The sequence below is a fragment of the Leguminivora glycinivorella genome, chromosome 13 (assembly GCF_023078275.1).
Source record: "Leguminivora glycinivorella isolate SPB_JAAS2020 chromosome 13, LegGlyc_1.1, whole genome shotgun sequence".
NCBI classification, from domain to species: Eukaryota; Metazoa; Arthropoda; class Insecta; order Lepidoptera; family Tortricidae; genus Leguminivora; species Leguminivora glycinivorella.
In genome coordinates, this window is record NC_062983.1 from 16,491,578 (window position 1) to 16,512,016 (window position 20,439).

Sequence of the window (20,439 nt, forward strand, 5' to 3'; positions counted from 1 at the left end):
TTCGAGATTTTACATTTACTAAATTCAGGTATAATTTTTTTAGTTTTTCTATAATCAAGGGGTCTACAGTCAGCCTGTCTACTGATATTTTAAGATAAGAAATTGTAAGTTATGAAAGCTTACAATTTCTTATTTAAAGCTTGTCAAGCCCTGTTAGGGAAAGGGAAAGGCGCAAAGCGTGGATATCTGCCTTGCCGGCGGCTATATTTCCGAGCTCATATAACCCGGCAACCTTCAAATCAAGAGTGAACAGGCATCTTCTAGGCGAGTTGACTCCATCGTAGGCCACGTCTTTGCCTTTGGCTAGTCTCTGGCCAAGAGTAAGCCCATTTATAATTTAAAAAAAAATACTGATGCGGGGCATAAGCCACTAGAAGAAACAATGTATGGCGGCCGAGCGTGTCAGATTTTGTACTCAAGTTGTTACTTGCCTGTGATTTTAAATATGTCTCAGGGCCCTGGAGTGTTCATAATTTTTGTGTTGTTGCAATTAAATATCACGTATTAACGAGGCATTTTTAATGTTTTTGTTGACCAACTTACAAAGATTGACGCCCGAAAGCTGCAAGGTGCGATTAAAGACGGACAACTCAGTGGATTTAACTGAGTTCATTTGACACGCTGGTAGATACGTTTGCTTGATGTATGGTATATACACCCTGTTTTTATTGAATTCTGGTAACTTTAAGGGAAGGTTCTTTAGATCAAATACAATTAATTTCTCTAAGAAACTAGCGTCTTAACTCTTACTGTTATCGAGTTATTAAAAAAATAAAGATAATTACTGAACACGTGTGTGACAACCTTACAATTCCTAATGTTATTTGTTTTGACATGTGCCGTCAATCACTTGACACTAACTTGAATGTTATTCTTAAGGGTCTCACACTAATAAATTCATTTATTATTTGTTCCGTTGTATATCCGAGGTCTCCAATAGAGAGTACGTCGTAGACGTCGCATCGAACCGATAGATTGCGCCACCGTTCGTTGTAAGTCGCTCCGGCGTCACACCGCTTGACCACAACCGCTGTGCCGCTCCTTAGGTATGCGAGCGGCGAGACGGGGGGGCAGAGCAGCCACTGCGCTCTGTCATTCCGCCGTCGTCGCTCGTGGCGGCGTGTAGTGTTATCTGTTGCGGGCTGTCTATGTCAGACGCACATGAGATAGAATATCCAAAGATGGGTCGTGCTTTATCTCGAGATGTTAAAGCTGTCATTTTCAAAGTGGCGGAATATTTTAGGAAAAGAAAAGCAGACAAAGATAGTTTCGAACATAAAAGTGACGCAAATATCGCCAAACTTGTGGCCGAAGCTACTGGGTACTGCCAAAGAACCGTAATAAATGTAATATCTGTAGGAAATTCATCAATTGAAAATGAGGGCCAACCGAAATTTAATTCGCCCAAAAAACCGAAAGTTATAAAGAAAAAATATGTAATTGATGATTTTGACTTGGGAGTGATCAGGAGAAAGATTCATCAGTTTTATGAGATCGAAAAAACAGTGCCAAGTATTCGTAAGTTACTGTCAAGTTTGAGACAAGATGGTGTTTTGAATTGTGGACGAGAATATTTGAGAAAACTTTTACACACAATGGGTTACCGGTTCAAAAAATGTAGATCGAAAAGACATCTTCTTATAGAGCAGCCTAATATTACAGAGTGGCGGAGGAAATATTTGACAGAAATAAAAAAATATAGAAGTGAAAACCGCAACATATATTTCCTAGATGAGACATATATTAACGCCAGTCACAATGTTAGCAAATGTTGGCAATCATCGTCGGAACTTGGAATTCACACTGACATCGGGAAAGGACGACGCTTGGTAATCGTTCACGCTGGAAGTCGAAATGGCTTGGTCGAAGGTGCATTGACTATATTTAAATCCGATGCTAAGACTGGCGACTACCATGGAGACATGAACGGGCCTACTTTTTATAAGTGGGTGGATGAAAAGTTGAAAGATAAACTGCTGCCGAATTCTGTCATTGTGATGGACAACGCGTCTTACCACAGCGTTCAAGTTGATAAGAAACCGACCATGACAAACCTCAAAAGTGAAATGCAGAACTGGCTGCGGCGTCACAATGTTGAATTTCCGGAAAAAATTAAAAAAGATCAACTGCAAATTCTTATAAATGCCACTCAAAAAGAGCCTGTTTACAGAATCGATGACCTCTTAAAAGCTCATGGGCACACAGTCCTGCGTTTACCTCCATACCATCCAGATCTGAACCCCATCGAATTGGTATGGGCTGATGTTAAAAACAATATAGCGCAAAACCATATTCATTCTTCTCTAGATGAAAAGATAAACGCACTGAATTTATTATTTTCGGAGTTCACGGCAGAAAAATGGCAGAGGTGTGATGACCATGTCCAAAAAAATGAAAACGATTACTGGGATCGCGACAACCGTTTCGACAATATTATTGACCCCATAATAATAAATTTGCAGGATGACAATGATTCAAGTTCCGGTAGCGAAATGGAAGATGAAGATAAAAGTGAATCTATGTCAGAATAGTCACTGTATTCATTAACTAGAAGCTTATGTTTTTTTGTTTTTCGAACTGATTCTGTTTTAACTCTCGAAACTATTAATTTTTCCGATAATTACACATTAATTTGACTTATATTGGTTTTTTTATTTGTGCTTACCTAAAAATCGTATTGTACCATAATAAAAATTGGATATAATAAGTATGTACCTATACAGAGCCAAAATATTGTACTTCGGTATCTTCAGATCTATCCGACACGACGACAGACTCTTGTGTGTCCGTGATCTTTCCTGCCCGCACCCCGCCTCCCCGCGCATACCTAAGGAGCGGCACAGCGGTTGTGGTCAAGCTATAGTCCCGTTTTCCCCCACCTGCAACAGAAGGCTCCGCGCACGCGCCCCGACTCGCCACCAGCTACCCACATTGTTTCGTCGAACGCCAAAGTGACCGGTTGTCGCGTATTCCGTTCGAACATTTTTACAGCATGGTGTCTCGAAATTAATCTTTCAGTTTCTATTTCCTTGTTACTTCTGGTCAAACCAGAGTTATTCGTGTTTTTTATTTAAAAAGTGGCTTATAAGTTATAACATTTCGGAATCATGAAATTTTTCAATTTCATCCGTCAATTCTTTCTTCCCTTTTAATTTACGCTCGTTCGTTTTGAATCAGGGACCGGCCCGCTATCCCTTATACGGGGTTTTGTATGGGTATTTCGTTAGGCTTAACTTACCCTACCCTTTTGACGCGATACCCTTTCATTTTGCTTTTAAAGCCCTAACGAAAGCGCTTACCTAAAATAGCCCAATACCCTTTCAAAACCCTTATCATCGGCTCAGCCTAACGCCATAAGGGTAAGCCTTATATGGGGTTTTATTTGCTTTCCCTTATAGCATATCGTGCGAGTTTAAATCCTGTACCTCGCTCATAAAGCACACATTTCTCCGAACGAAATAACATACGATCGTTACCTACGGCGGCACTGTGTGTGATATTTGCGCGTTTCTGTTTGATGGAAACGGCTGTAGATGAAATAAGGTTCAATTTTCAATACCAAATACTTATAGTTATGATAGGCTCCTTCTTTGCTCAGGTGTAACACAGGCAAACGCTGCTTTTTAGGGTTCCGTAGTCAACTAGGAACCCTTATAGTTTCGCCATGTCTGTCTGTCTGTCCGTCCGTCCGTCCGTCCGCGGATAATCTCAGTAACCGTTAGCACTAGAAAGCTGAAATTTGGTCCCAATATGTATATCAATCACGCCAACAGAGTGCAAAAATAAAAAATGGAAAAAAATGTTTTATTAGGGTACCCCCCCTACATGTAAAGTGGGGGCTGATAATATTTTTCATTCCAACCCCAACGTGTGATATATTGTTGGATAGGTATTTAAGAATGAAAAGGGTTTACTAAGATTGCTTTTTGATAATATTAATATTTTCGGAAATAATCGCTCCTAAAGGAAAAAAAAGTGCGTCCCCCCCTCTAACTTTTGAACCACAAGTTTAAAAAATATGAAAAAAAATCACAAAAGTAGAACCATAGCAGTGGGCATTAACTCGTTAATCCGTTAATCGTTAATTAACGAAGTTAACATTTCGGTTAACGGATTAACTTTTAAGTTAACTTTAAAAAATGTTAACGGATTCGTTAACTTCCGTTAAATTTCATCGAGTCCGTTAATCGTTAATCCAGCACCCCAAGCGGCTCGCTGCGCCGCGAATACCACGTCCTAACTGCTACTGTAAAAGCCCGTAGTACGGCAAAACCTAGGATTTATCGGTAAAAGCAGATCCGTCGGTTACTTATAAACAGTCTAAAGACCAATTGGCGACTTTGGATCACTTATTCGAGATCTTCTAAATCTTATTAGATGTGCTAGATCGATCACTAACGCCTTTGTCTTGCGTGGGCGACGGTCGCGCGACCGTCGCCGTCGCGTCTCATACTTCCATATCGATAAGGTTTGATTTCGTATGCGTCGCATCGCCGTCGCGCGACCATCGCGCGACCCTCGCCCACGCAAGCCACGGCGTAACCTGGGAATAGAGTGCAATCATCAGGCATGACAGACAAATCGCGCAACGGGCCTTAGATTACTCTACCAAGTTATCGTGGCCCACAGCATCGAGTTGTCGTCTCAAATCTCAATCTGAAGAACCGACACACCACGATCGCGACCGCATGAATGACCCAATAATTACCAATCCGAAGTAAAACCTAGGATTTAGCCAACCAACGGCGGTAAAAGCCCGAAGAAACCGTAATTATTACATTTCGGTTTTTTACCGATTGTCGTCACAGGTTTTAATGGTTTTTGGTGGATACTTAGTAAATACAAATACATAATACCTACAGTGAAGTCCTATTTTTATGACGTGTTAACGGATTATCGATTAACTTTAACTTCCGTTAAATCTACCGAAATGTATCGCTTTAACGATTAACGAAGTTAACTTTTTAAGTAACGGATTAACGATTATCGAAGTTAACTATTTGATTAACGGTGCCCAGCTATGAGTAGAACTTTGTAAAGACTTTCTAGGAAAATTGTTTTGAACTTGATAGGTTCAGTAGTTTTTGAGAAAAATATGGAAAACTTCGGAACCCTACACTGAGCGTGGCCCGACAGCAACACGCTCTTGGCCGGTTTTTTTTATCGGACTTGTCTAGATGAGTACCCGAAGTCTAGCTGATGCTGAACCCTGGCTGCACCTAGGGGAACTCGGGTTTAGTGTAATACAGGCAAACGCTGTTTTCGTCATCGGACTTGTCTTGATGAGTACTCGAGTGAGCAGTACCCGAAGTCCAGCTGATGCTGAACCCTGGCTGTACTTAGGGGAACTCGGGTTTAGTGTAACACAGGCAAACGCTGGTTTCGACATCGGACTTGTCTTGATGAGTACTCGAGTGAGCAGTACCCGAAGTCCAGCTGATGCTGAACCCTGGCTGCACCTAGGGGAACTCGGGTTTAGTGTAACACAGGCAAACGCTGTTTTCGTCATCGGACTTGTCTTGATGAGTACTCGAGTGAGCAGTACCCGAAGTCCAGTTGATGCTGAACCCTGGCTGCACCTAGGGGAACTCGGGTTTAGTGAAACACAGGCAAACGCTGTTTTCGTCATCGGACTTGTCTTGATGAGTACTCGAGTGAGCAGTACCCGAAGTCCAGCTGATGCTGAACCCTGGCTGCATCTAGGGGAACTCGGGTTTAGTGTAACACAGGCAATCGCTGTTTTCGTCATCGGACTTGTCTTGATGAGTACTCGAGTGAGCAGTACCCGAAGGCCAGCTGATGCTAAACCTTGGCTGCACCTAGGGGAACTCGGGTTTAGTGAAACACAGGCAAACGCTGTTTTCGTCATCGGACTTGTCTTGATGAGTACTCGAGTGAGCAGTACCCGAAGTCCAGCTGATGCTGAACCCTGGCTGCATCTAGGGGAACTCGGGTTTAGTGTAACACAGGCAATCGCTGTTTTCGTCATCGGACTTGTCTTGATGAGTACTCGAGTGAGCAGTACCCAAAGTCCAGCTGATGCTGAACCCTGGCTGCACCTATGGGAACTCGGGTTTAGTGTAACACAGGCAAACGCTGTTTTCGTCATCGGACTTGTCTTGATGAGTACTCGAGTGAGCAGTACTCGAAGTCCAGTTGATGCTAAACCCTGGCTGCACCTAGGGGAACTCGGGTTTAGTGTAACACAGGCAAACGCTGTTTTCGTCGTCGAACTTGTCTTGATCAGTACTCGAGTGAGCAATACCCAAAGTCCAGCTGATGCTGAACCCTGGCTGCACCTAGGGGAACTCGGGTTTAGTGTAACACAGGCAAACGCTGTTTTCGTCATCGGAGTTATCTTGATGACTACTCGAGTGAGCAATACTCAAAGTCCAGCTGATGCTGAACCCTGGCTGCACCTAGGGGAACTCGGGTTTAGTGTAACACAGGCAAACGCTGTTTTCGTCATTGGACTTGTCTTAATGAGTATTTGGGTGAGCTGTACCCGAGATAGAGCTGATGCTGAAACCTGGCTGTACCTAGGGGAACTCGGGTTTGGTGTAACATAGGCAAACTCTGTTTGCGTCATCGGACTTGTCTTGACGAGGACTTGGGTGCGCAATAGCCAAGACAGTGCTGTAGCTGAGCCCTGGCGGTATCTAGGGCAACTCTGGTTTCGGTGCATTATAATATAGAAATATTTCATGCAATGTCAAGTTAGGCATAAAACATAATATTAACTGAACAAAAATCCTACCAGAAGTGAATATTAACATCAAGTAGTTAGAACAAATTTATTAATTTGCCATACATAAAACACTTTATTTATGTCTAAAAAAATACGTATGTATATCCATTTGAATATCAAAATTAAGTACAGTCGATTTCGCTAATAGTAACACAGGGAATAAAGAGAATACTGGAGTTCCAAGCGTCCATAGACTGCGGTAACTATTTACTATCAGACGGGCTGTATGCTTGATTGCCACCAGAAAAGTATTTCTGTTTCAAACGATCTTCATAGAATTCACAACAATCAACAGAAATAGTTTGACAGATTCTATGGTACTAAGGACTGTATCGTTAATTATAGGGACAAAACAAACCTCGTCTAAATGTTGACATGTGCATAATTTTGTATTATTATGGTCCGAGAGTATGATCTGAAGGTATTGGTAAGTACTATTTGATATAAGAAGGTCTGATATTTTTTTTATTTTAGGGACTTTATGGTACTTTCATTAAGGTCTAGCAAATAAATTTCGGACAACCCCTAATCTGGCTTAATTTGAGAATATCTCAAAGACTCTTTGTACGATTTCGACAAACAAAGGTTAATATGCTGCCAAAATATATTTTTTAAGAGTCCTCTTCATGGTTGTTCAATTGGGTACTTGCAGAATAAATGCGGTGAATTTATATAATTAAAAAAAAAAAACGCATTTTCGAGCAACGTTCCGGATTGCCGTAAATTTTTGATACAAGCAGGATAAGAGAAATAGATAAAAAAAATTAGGCATAGGCCAATGTCTAATAGACATTCATGGTGTTTGAACAGTGCCTAAACCAGATCGATATAAACAGTGTATGATAGTTAAATTCGACATCAAAGTCGGATTTAGCGTAAGCGCCATGCCACATTCTCTAAATGGCCGCCATACACAGATCATGAACTTTATTTTTTTTAAATAACAGTGGCTAGACTATGTCTAGATATTCTGCTTTGTGGATCATGTGTCGTTGAGGTTCACACTGTACAATTTTTTTTCGCAATTGTGTCGTCTTGTACGCACTTTGTGAATTTTCTAGTAGCATTTGTCCGAAATCGTAATTGGTACTCGGGAGGATTAAGTCAATGCTGTCTAAACCACATGCTTTACGTCGAGTTTCTAGGACAAAATGCGTACCTTACTATGTGCCTTATTAAGCCCATGTCTTGTTATAAGAAAAAAATATAATAGCAAATAAATACGGCTACTCAAAGTTGTCTCCATATTTAACGATACAGTCTTTACTCAACTCAACCAAGTACCAGTCATAAAGACGAGTCTAAGATATTTCACACGAAACATACTATGAACAGAAAACAGCGTTTATTTATATTGCACCGAACCTGAGTTCCCCTAGGTACCACCAGGTCTCAGCTACAGCACTGGCTTGGGTACTGCGCACCCAAGTCCTCATAAAGGCAGGGCCTATAACGAAAACCGGATTTGTCTATGTTGCACCAAACCTAAGTTCCCCTAGGTACAGCCAGAGTTCAATATCAGCTTTACCAGTACTCATCAAGACAAGTCCGCTGACAAAAACAGCGTTTACCTATGTTGCACGAAACCCGAGTTCCCCTAGGAATAGCCAGGGTTCAGCATCAGCTCTACCTTGGTTACTGCTCACTCAAGTACTCATCAAGACAAATCCGATGACGAAAACAGCGTTTGCCTATGTTGCACGAAACCCGAGTTCCACTAGGAATAGCCAGGGTTCAGCATCAGCTCTACCCTGGTTACTGCTCACTCAAGTACTCATTAAAACAAGTCCGATGACGAAAACAGCGCTTGCCTATGTTACACCAAACCCGCGTTCCCCTGGGAAAAGCCAGGGTTCAGCATCAGCTCTACCTTGGTTACTGCTCACTCAAGTACTCATCAAGACAAGTCCGATGACGAAAACAGCGTTTGCCTATGTTGCTCGAAACCCGAGTTCCCTTAGGAATAGCCAGGGTTCAGCATCAGCTCTACCTTGGTTACTGCTCACTCAAGTACTCATCAAGACAAGTCCGATGACGAAAACAGCGCTTGCCTATGTTACTCCAAACCCGCGTTCCCCTAGGAATAGCCAGGGTTCAGCATCAGCTCTACCTTGGTTACTGCTCACAAAAGTACTCACCAAGACAAGTCCGGTGAAGAAAACAGCGCTTGCCTATGTTACTCCAAACCCGCGTTCCCCTGGGAAAAGCCAGGGTTCAGCATCAGCTCTACCTTGGTTACTGCTCACTCAAGTACTCATCAAGACAAGTCCGATGACGAAAACAGCGTTTGCGTATGTTTCACGAAACCCGAGTTCCCCTAGGAATAGCCAGGGTTCAGCATCAGCTCTACCTTGGTTACTGCTCACTCAAGTACTCATCAAGACAAGTCCGATGACGAAAACAGCGCTTGCCTATGTTACTCCAAACCCGCGTTCCCCTAGCTGGGAAAAGCCAGGGTTCAGCATCAGCTCTACCTTGGTTACTGCTCACTCAAGTACTCATCAATATAAGTCCGATGACGAAAACAGCGCTTGCCTATGTTACTCCAAACCCGCGTTCCCCTGGGAAAAGCCAGGGTTCAGCATCAGCTCTACCTTGGTTACTGCTCACTCAAGTACTCATCAAGACAAGTCCGATGACGAAAACAGCGTTTGCGTATGTTGCACGAAACCCGAGTTCCCCTAGGAATAGCCAGGGTTCAGCATCAGCTCTACCTTGGTTACTGCTCACTCAAGTACTCATCAAGACAAGTCCGATGACGAAAACAGCGCTTGCCTATGTTACTCCAAACCCGCGTTCCCCTAGGAATAGCCAGGGTTCAGCATCAGCTCTACCTTGGTTACTGCTCACTCAAGTACTCATCAAAACAAGTCCGATGACGAAAACAGCGCTTGCCTATGTTAAACCAAACCCGCGTTCCCCTGGGAAAAGCCAGGGTTCAGCATCAGCTCTATCTTAGGAACTGCTCACCCAATTAACTCATCAAGGCGAGTTGGATGACGAAAACGGCTTGTTTTTATGTTGGCAATTAATGTGTAATGTTAATGTGTATTTGACATGTGTATTTGACTGTTATCACTCCAAGAGTGCATCTGAACGTCAATGGTTAATTGTATTGATTTTCGGCCAACACTGTATATTTACATGCATACATACATATTTACATAATTATATTCATACATACATACCTACATACATTCATACATACCTACATACATTCATACGTACGAACATACATACTGATCTATGGGCGACGATGATCATTTACCATCAGGCGATCCATCAGTTCCTTGTCTCCCAGTTCATTAAAAATAATTTCTAGCCGTGTTCTACTTTTATCCAACGAAAACATGTTTAGTTGCAAAATTAAAAATGGGGCGCATAGTGCGGAGTGGCAACAGCGCATTTTCCTTCCTGTTCTTACAATAGCTTAGATTCATAATCCTGTCTCTTTTACGCAAGGCTCGACTACGCTTTAACAAAAGGGAAAGCCTTATAAATAGCGCTTAAAATAAGGGTAACCCTTATTAAAGGATTGCAAGCCGTATCGGATAGCGCTAAGCCAATGCACAGGGCTAGCTTTATTGTTTTGCTTAGTTTTTTGTAAGGGCTATTCAAATGAATGGGCTTGCAGTTCGAAAGGGAGAGTCTCTCGATTGGGTCGTCCTTACGTTAGGGATTCCCAATGAAAGGCTTGTAGCGCGGAAGGGGTTGTCCGGTCCCTGTTTTGAATAATGAGATATATCATGCCTCGCTAGCGATCATTATTCGTCTTTCGGGGTTCTCACGATGGAAATGAACGAGCGGTGCTTTATGATTCCACCCACTTTTTTGTAAGAAAGTTCCATGCTGCAAAAATCGTTACCGTTAATCAGTTTTTAAACTATTCGCATTTCCGAGACTAAAGTAGGAAGTGTTATCCGCGTATTCAAAGTTTCGCGCGAGAATATAAGCGGTAACGTAGGTAAATTGCTCCGCCGGGGACCACGTGCTCCGGGAACCACGTGCTTCGCGACCGCGGGCTGCGCGGCGGCGGCGGCGGAGGGCGCGGTGAAGGAATACCGCGCTCCAAGGAGGTTTGAATTTCTCCGACGAATGGGTGAGCAGCTTCATATTATTTTAGAGAGAATGTCAGCCTGTTCGGTATCCGATTCGGTGCGGAAGCTGTCCACCAGTATCGCTGGCCGCCACGCTTATGCTGGCGCCTCGATGGTGATGCAGAGCGTTCGTCTGCCGTGACAACGCCGTGATCCTGCTGAAGCTGTCCACCAGTATCGCTGGCCGCCACGCTTATGCTGGTGCCTCAGTGATGATGCAGAGCGTAATACTGTTGACCGCTGCACAGGCGTCGCAATCCTTCTGCTGCGTCTGCCGTGACAACGCCGCAAGCTACTTGAAGTTGTCCACCGGTATCGTCGGCCGCCACGCTGATGCTGGCGCCTTGATGTCGCCTCGATCGCACAAGGTAAGATTGCAGACGCAGCGACCTTCATGGCGCCAACTTTGGCGCCAGTCCGAGCGCAACACTGCGGCTGCCGCGAAGGCGTCGCTAATTTTCCTACCGCATTTGTCGTGACGACGCCGCCAACTCTGTTGATGCTGTTCACCGATGTAGCTGGCTGCCACACTGGCGCCGGTGCCTCCCGCGCTGTCGGCGGCGACCTCGAGAGCGCCACCGAGCACGATACTGCGTGACGCGACAGGGGCATCGAAGACGCCTTCCGAGCTGACGACGGCCCCCTCAATCTCACCGCCGAACGTAACACCGTCTGCTGCCGTGACAAGCTGGTAAGATTGCTGATGCGGTCCGTTGGTGTCGCTGGCCGCCACGCCGACGTCGGCGGCTGCTAGCCCCCGCGCTGATAACGCCCGTCGCACCTAAGACTGTCACGCGAACACTGTCTTCCGCTACAATGGTGCCATGACTATCCAGGCTCTGTCTGCCTCGGTATCGTTGCAGACTCTATTGCTGACTAGGCTGATACTAGTACTACCCTCCAATGTGACACCGGGCGCCGCTATCAGCTGACATCCTGTACACTACGGTATCCACTCTTCTCTTCCCAGTTCCTGTGATTCCGGCTGAAGTACTTTGGCGCCAGTACTTACACTCTATTTTGATCAAGACTCCTCCGTCGCCGAAGTGAGAGCAGACAAATTCTAAAGATGCTACGTCCTAGCGTGGCTTGGCCACCCATAGTTGAACGAGGTAAGACGTCAATAATCGGACGAGGAGCCGTACCTCTTACCGAATGTCCAGATCTGAATTCGAGCCAGCGTCCTGCTTCCTGAGCGTGCGTCTACCGGGCGGACACCAAAACCGATCGGTAATCTGGCCGCGGCGGGGGTAAGGGTCGATATTTCCAAGTACACGACAATTCCCCGAAGGCTTGTGGCGCCCCCTGTCCATTCGAGAGATGAACTTGTTCGCCGAGCCTCTTAATAAACAAATTGGGAAAAATAAACCCGCTTCGCCTTAGTGAACTTGAGATTCCAGCTCAAAGGGAAAGGGGCCAGGAACTCAGGAGGACTTCTGTAGTTATCATCTGGCTCGACTATATTGAATTAATATAGTGCTTGAATCGATCGCAGAACCTGATTTCATCAATTTCACAACTTTTGTAGTCTACAGTGGAAGGTTGCACCGCTGCAGTTTCCAGCATTACATTGTACAGCTGCCGATAGATTTAGGCCGATCTCTCTTCTTCTTTTGCTTGCATCTGCAGTCCGATAAAACCTTCAATAATGGTAACGTTGTACGAAGTAAAGCTCTTCCGATAGAAAATAATCTTCAACAGGCGGTGGCGCTGGCGACTGAAGTGACATACAGCCGGATTAAGGTTCACATAGCACTATATGCTATGCACAGTTCGGTTCTATGCTATGTTATGCTGTACGATTGCAGGACTACATCTCTTCTGTTACGAGTACCACGACATTAACTACTGATTCCAGCAGACTGTCGTACGAGGTCAGTATGCCCCCCCTGGGAGCCAAGGAAGTGATCTTCGGTGACCTCGCCTTCTTCTGCTTCGCCCGTCATCGTACCTCTTCGTCTGCGAGAGCCTTCATTACGCCGTATAACGGTACGTATTAAGCCTCCGCAACACATAAAGCGCATTCCGCTTCGCTAACGCTACGCTATCAGCCCGCTGAATGCGCGCGCATTCCGCTCGCAATCCGCGCTCGTTAGTTCCCGCTGGCGCCCGCTGGGCGCAACGCAAGCGTTCGTGCGGCGCACCGCCATTATTGCGCTCCGCCTACGCTCTCAAAGCGCGCATGTGTGGCGGAGTCTTTAATTCACCCCTTGACCTGCTACCACGACGTGTTCAGCAACCACCAGCGATGCGACACAGACGTCTCCATCTGTCAGTCTACTCTGTCGACCATCATTGCACGAAGTAGAAATCCGTCGCATCGGGTTTTTGGACTAGGTAATGGATCACCCTAAGAGTCAATGACTGACCTGCAGAAATCGACTGGTACTTCCATCCAGTGTACCTAGTAGCAATCGACACCGCTCGTACTTTTCATCTTCTAGGCTAGTCTTACCGTGCGATCAGTATCCTCAAATGCCCTCACTAAAAAGGGTTCAGAGTTCAGGAATCTCGCTTGCAGCCACCGGCTTGGGACGCGAAATAGTCTGATCGAAAATACCAGTATTGTAACAAACAGCCCTTGGGCGCGTGAGTGATGACCTTTTTCTGTGTTTGATATGGATCCGAACATAAGACGTCGGACTTTAAATAGTCATATCAAAGCTAATGTTGATCTTGATAATTTTTACGAAGGGTTGACAAAAGCAGGATCAATTACGCTACCCTGCTACAGTATAGTCCAGATAGTTACACTACTTTTACAGTTAATTTCCACATTACTTTGTGTCTGAAATTCGGTTTATAACCAGATAAAATAACGTGCCTGTTAATAATAATAGTGTATCTGAGTTTTTTGTATCTTGTTCAAGCCAGCCTCGTCTACATCTTTTCACTGGTTTTGATCCGCGATGTATAACAATGTAATTTCTATTTATTGTAACTATACGCTGACTAAAGCTAGACGTCATCACGAAAATCTCTTTAGGCGTTTTTTGCCACTGAGATATTCGCAGATCGAAGGCGATTTCGACTGATATATCGGTCAAATCGGTTTATCATCTGATTCACTTATTCTTCTATGCTATGCCAATAGGGCTACCAAAGGCTTGCGCGCCAGCTGACTCGCCACCAGGAGATAATAAACAGGTCTCTATTGGAGACCTCGGATATACAACGGAACAAATAATATAAAAATTTTACCTTCCAATAAAATTGATATTATTTTTCCTGGTATATCCGAGGTCTGAGTAATGCCTTCCTGGTAGGCTTAATATACCGACGGCACTTCTCCTCAACAATGTGGGTAGCTGGTGGCGAGTCGGGGCGCGCGCGCGGAGCCTTCTGTTGCAGGTGGGGGAAAATGGGACTACCAACATCGCGGCGGTGTGACGCCGGAGCGACTTACAACGAACGGTGGCGCAATGTATGAAATGGATGATTTTTTTTTGCGAATTTAACTAAAAGCGATATACAGAGTGGTTCACGATAATGAACCTAGCTACGTGTCGAATTTAATGGAAAACAAAAAAAACACGACACCGTGTTCTTTTTGTTTTCCATTAAATTATATAAGATCTGTGGCAAAACCTGACTTTTATTTTAAATTAATATAACACTTACCAAACTCAAGAATATCATCGTCACTGCTACTGCTCTCAAGCTGTCTCAGCCCCGGTTTCCTATCGTCAAGAGGTCCACAGTCAAACAGGCTATCCCCAGGGGCGTGCCAAGCCCTGTTTGGGACTGGTACGGCACTTTTGTAGGTAACCGACGCAAGACCTTATCTGACTTGACTTTTATTCAAAAACTATAAGAAAACTTACCAAACTCAGGAATATTATCATCGTCACCACAGATGTCATATATACCATAGATCAAGCAAACGTATCTACTTAGCGTGTCAAATGAACTCAGTGAAATCCACTGAGTTGTCCGTCTTTAATCGCAGCTTGCAGCTTTCGGGCGTCAATTTTTGTAAGTTGAAGTCAATCAAAACATAAAAAATGCCTCGTTACGTGATATTCAATTGCAACAACACAAAAATTATGAACAATCAAGAGCCTGAGACATATTTAAAATTACAGGCAAGAAACAACTTCAGTGCAAAATTTGACACGCTCGGCCTCTATACAAATAGATGAACTTGTTTCTTCTATCTAAATATAGTTCTGTGATCGTCACTGCTACTGCTCTCAAGCTGTCTCAGCCCCGGTTTCCTATCGTCAAGAGGTCCACAGTCAAACAGGCTATCCCCAGGGGCGTGCCAAGCCCTGTTTGGGACTGGTACGGCACTTTTGTAGGTAACCGACGCAAGACCTTATCTGACTTGACTTTTATTCAAAAACTATAAGAAAACTTACCAAACTCAGGAATATTATCATCGTCACTACTACTGCTCTCAAGCTGTCTCAGCCCCGGTTTCCTATCGTCAAGAGGTCCACAGTCAAACAGGCTGTCCCCAGGGGCGTGCCAAGCCCTGTTTGGGACGGGTACGGCGCGAGGTGTGGGTATCCGTTGTAGGGCCTCGTGGACCGCCGGCCCACGGCCTCGTCGGACTTTGCTTTGGGACGACTTGGCTGGAAAATATTGGTATGTTGCAGAAACAGTATGAAAAGATACTTAGATACTATTGGAGTTTGTTTTTGGGACTATGGGAGCTCTGTTGTAAAAACCTAAAGGTCGTGTTGCGTTTAAGTAAACTTTTTTTTAAGATAGGCAGCAAAGGAGCAGACGAGCCGCCTGATGGGAAGCAGTCATCGCCGCCTATGGACATAAGCAACATCAGTAGGCCTAGCACATGATGGCCGCGGGAGTATGTCGCCGCGAGATAGATGACACGTCTTTGTCTAATTGTATTAATGGCATAAGGACAGGTAGTCTATCTCGCGGCGACATACTCTCGCGGCCATCATGTGCTAGGCCTGCAGGGGAGCCACTTATGCGTTGCTGACCTTTAAGAACCCTAAATACCTGCTTCTTGAAGAACCCCAAGTCATAGCGCAAGGAGAACGCCTCAGAAGGTAACTCATGCCACAACTTGCACGTTCTGGGCAAAAATGAGCGCTTTTTCACAATAATACCATAACCTTGGACTTGGTAGTCTAAAATATGTAGCGCAACTAGAGCCGCATATTTTCATTTATGTCTCAATAGTCAAGCCTTTGGTAATTTAGTTATATTTTTATTTTATTTAGTTATCGCATAAATTTAAGTTAAATAGGATAATTTACTCGAGTTGTCGAAGTTTCGGCTACAAGGGATTCACAACTTAAAGCTACGTTTCTATCAGATATGCGGCCACTGTGCCATAAATATGTATTCACAATCACAACCTTAAAGCATAAGCAATAAAGTCGTGTATACACATATTCCTGGTACTTTTTCCGCATCTATATTTAATACGAGAATAAATAAATAAATATTGGGGACACCTTACACAGATCAACTTAGCCCCAAAGTGTACTATGGGTGCTACCGAAAACAAATCTGTACTACTGTAGAAGGAATGCCTACATTATGTCCATCAAAGTTTTTAATCAACTGCCTGCTGAACTGCGTAACTTGCCTTTGAATAAATTTAAAGCTCAACTCCACCAATGGCTTACTCTTAGAGTATTTTACTCAGTAAACGAGTTCTTCGCTTACAATGAGGACTCTTATTATTAAGACATTAGTTATAGTAAGTTGCATGTTAGGTATAAGTAGTTAAAGAATTTTGAATTCTTGACTAGTTTAAAATTCGCACGCCTGGAAAGAAGCTAGAACTATCTAGTATATAAGACCATTTTGTAACCACCGCTGAAAGTACGGCCCACCCCCTCTCGGTTACCTCACGGTTACCGCCTGTCAAAAACGCGAACAGGCGACCTGTCATATCTCACGCATACAAGCATGGTACGCGTTCACCTACACGAGCTCAGAATGTGTGCTAGGAACGCGCCACTTTCATATATTTGATCGCCAGTGTCCGAGATGTGGCGATGCATACTCGCACATTTCTAGTGGAAACGCAGTCAGTATTCAAACTAAAATCAATGTTCACTCGTTACACTAATAAAGGTCAAAGACCTACAAGTTTGCAAATACCATTCAGCGTTCACTTGTTCAAGGATTCGTGTGAGAAATGACCTCAGATCATTCACCTGTCACTCTGTGTAATGTATGGTTAGTCACAGACCACCTTAACTAGACGGAGCATTCAAGCCAACTCACCACACGGTTAATTTACTACGGACGCAATCGCACGATCCAGTTGTGTGTTGTCAACGTACTAAACTCGTACTCATGCAATCCATACTTAATGTTATAAATGAGAAAGTGTGTGTGTTTGTCCGTCTTTCAAGGCAAAATGGAGTGACCAATTCACGTGATTTTTTAAGTGGATATAGCGGAAAAAATGGATAGTGACATAGGCTACTTTTTATGTCTTTCTAAACCCCCCCCCCACTTCTCTAAAATGGGGGTGGAAGTTTGTATGGAGCATTCCGCAATTTTCGAATGTAACGCGAGCGTAGCCGCGGGCAAAAGCTAGTTTAGGAATATTTATAAAAAAATACTTTAGGGTTAACTGGGCTGGGTTAACTGTCGTACTATGTAATTGTGTAAGATGCTACTCAAATCGTAGTAATTTACCAGTAACTTTTGTAGGGTAACCACACGCTCTTTGCAAACGCTTCATAATGCATAAGACTACTCACTACTCAGACAAGTAGTCTGTGGTAAAGAATGAAAGAAAAACATTTCCGGAGTTTAAAATCTAAGTACAGTCATTAAGTGCGTGTCAGATTGCGGTAACAAGAACTTAGTTGAAGTTTTCGGCATTTTTTTTAATGAAAGGAAATTTTAAACAATGGACTGAAAAAAGCTACATTGGGCGCTCTAATTAAGATTTGTTTCTTTAACTTATTTCTTAGGCTTCTGTTTACGTGACTGCTGTGCTGTTTTTTTAGGTTCGAGATCTTTAAAATATTAATTTCGACCGAGATTGCATAAATCGACATTACTTGTCAACGACATCGAATCTAGAAAATTAGGGCGAGATCTTGAAATTACTAAATCGAGAATGAATTTATGATGACGTGCTGACTGGAAAAATAGGTACCATATGGAAATACTTCGGGTATTACTGATTAGTGTTTTGTTTTTACGCAAAAAACAAAAATTGGACACTGATGTTCTAGATATTAACTGACCTACGCTAGCGCCATCTGGATTTTTTTCAGCCAAACGCATGCATCAATTCCACTACAGGTGACGTACAGTTATTGCACAAATATGGTTGCAATATGTATTGTTATTATATTATAGACTAAATCAGACTATTTCGAGGTAAAAATATCTATGGAGAGCACAACATGTATCAATTATGTATGTATCGGTTTTGAAGTGATAGTAAGTTTGTAAACAAAATATGTATAGATAATAACAGATTAATCCAAGTAAAAAAAAAACTTTTTTTTAATTATATGCCTATTGGAAAGGCACAACAGCACAAGTTTTCTAGACATTTCGACGGTGTGCGCGGAGCCAACACAGGGCAAGTGTAAGGTAAGGTAAGGGGTAAGTTACACCTGAGGACATAGACAAGTGTCATAAACTTTATCGCGTCAGTGCGTCCCTATCGCATTTTCAAATAGTGCGAAGACGACGGCCCGACGTGATAGCCTTTATCACGCGGCCATGCTTGCCCGCCTGGTTACCTAGCCAATGACACAATAGCTTAAACTTCATCAGTGTTTCGTAGCTAGCTCTACTGCTCTTCAGTAGTGGCGCGAAAGAGACGGACGACGTTTCGATTGCCACATAGCGTCAACTATTGTCACTAGGCTGGCTGGTGTGTATTATGGCCATACATCGGGGTTTTGGGAGCGGGAATGATTTACACTAGCCCAAAAATGGTGAAAACGATAAAAGATAAACATTACTTTAACATTTCTAGGTACATTTGGAGCCAGTTACATAGTTAAATATATATTTCAGTAATTCAAATTACTATAAACAGAGTTACAAATACATGAATTCATCCCGCTCCCAAAACCCCGATGTATGATTATGGCTAGACAAGATGGCAGACTGAAGCCATAAATAAAGAGAATGTGAAACATCTCTTAAATGCCTACCCTCACAATTATTTAATTTACATACTGGAGGACTAACTTAATTGGATACTGTAAATTATACCAATAAATCAAATAGTTGTATAAACAGGTTTATTAACGGTACTGGCATGACATATCAATTTAATGTCATTCTTAGGACTGTTAGTCATTAATTACTTATGCTATCTAGAAGGAGAAAATCTGTTAGGACGGACCTGTGTCAGTTTTCTCCGCGTGGTCACGTGTCATTGAAACAATGGGGAACAAAGCTTTGAGGAGGCAGAAAAAATAATTGCGTGCTAGAAAACAAATAAATAAAGAAAATTCTAACCAAAGACTGTGAAAAGGTAAGAAAATGATAATTTATATATACTCGTAAGTATTTCATTTTCATATGATGTTATCAAGTGACATTTACGATATCTAAACATCATAGATTGTAGAAACCCCTAGATGACGCGTCTGTGACGTCATTACAGCACAACTTTCCACTTAGAAAATATATGACTGATGTCCAACTAGTGAACAAACTTACGTATAATTTTCATAAACATATTGAGTTGTTCGAAAGAAAAGGCGGCGGTAGATACAGTACTGATTGAAGATCAGGTAGGGTAGGTATTTCTGTCTTTCAAAATTTGGTATAAGGTTAATTAGATCGTGCTACCCTCCGTCTATATTTTTTCTATGTCTATGCCAAACATGTGGCCAGCCTGACAGAATTTTGTTTGTCAACTGTCGCCATTTTTCCATAATAGTTAAAAGATTTCAGTATTTTAACTTCTCAATAAATTTTGATGAAAGTCCATAATCATACATTGATAAAGCTGGACAATTTTTTTTATTTTTATTTGGTGGGTATGATTACGGTACTTTATATTTACAGATATTTGTCTAATTTGCAAGATTATACGAATCCTTCAGCAAGCTGTCTGACTCCTTTGACAAAAGTTGATACTTGATTTGAATATACTTGAGAATTCGAGGTAGGCATAGAATGGTATTGATTTATCAATAAATTATTATGAAGTATGATATTTTATCTTGTGCTGGGTTGTATTTTATTTGGAGATATTAGTGGCGGTAGTGCCCCCGTGGCAACACGAGTCAAGCGAAGAGAAAAGCTGTTTTCTTGAAGCATTTTGTCGTTCTTCTGAATCCTCGAATTTGGGGTCTGGTTTAAACCAGATAAATATAATTGTCAGGATATGATATCAATAGCAACTTTATTAAATAGACAAAGTTTCAATTGCATAGTTTTCATACTATAGATTTTATTCATATCTTAATATAAATAGCACAGATTTCATCAGTGACTGGATGAGTGATTTCATCATGATCATCAAAATACGTTATACGAGTAAGTAACCTGGCCCCGCAGCCGAATGGCATTTCTCCGACGCCAAACGAAAGCGATACGCCGCTGGCTCTGTCGCGCCAATACGCAAGCGCGATAGAGATAGATATCTACTAGCGCTTCGTTTCGTGAGCGTTT

General features: G+C 42.9%; 1 protein-coding gene across 1 annotated transcript in view; it reads right to left on the reverse strand.

Annotated features, from left to right (window-relative positions):
• LOC125232309 (INO80 complex subunit D-B-like) overlaps nucleotides 1-20,439 on the reverse strand; it is a 42,846-nt gene that overhangs the window by 19,815 nt on the left and 2,592 nt on the right. The window contains exon 4 of the mRNA XM_048137935.1: nucleotides 15,207-15,422. Within this exon, the coding sequence (XP_047993892.1) occupies nucleotides 15,207-15,422 (216 nt within the window). The remainder of the gene's footprint in view (nucleotides 1-15,206; nucleotides 15,423-20,439) is intronic.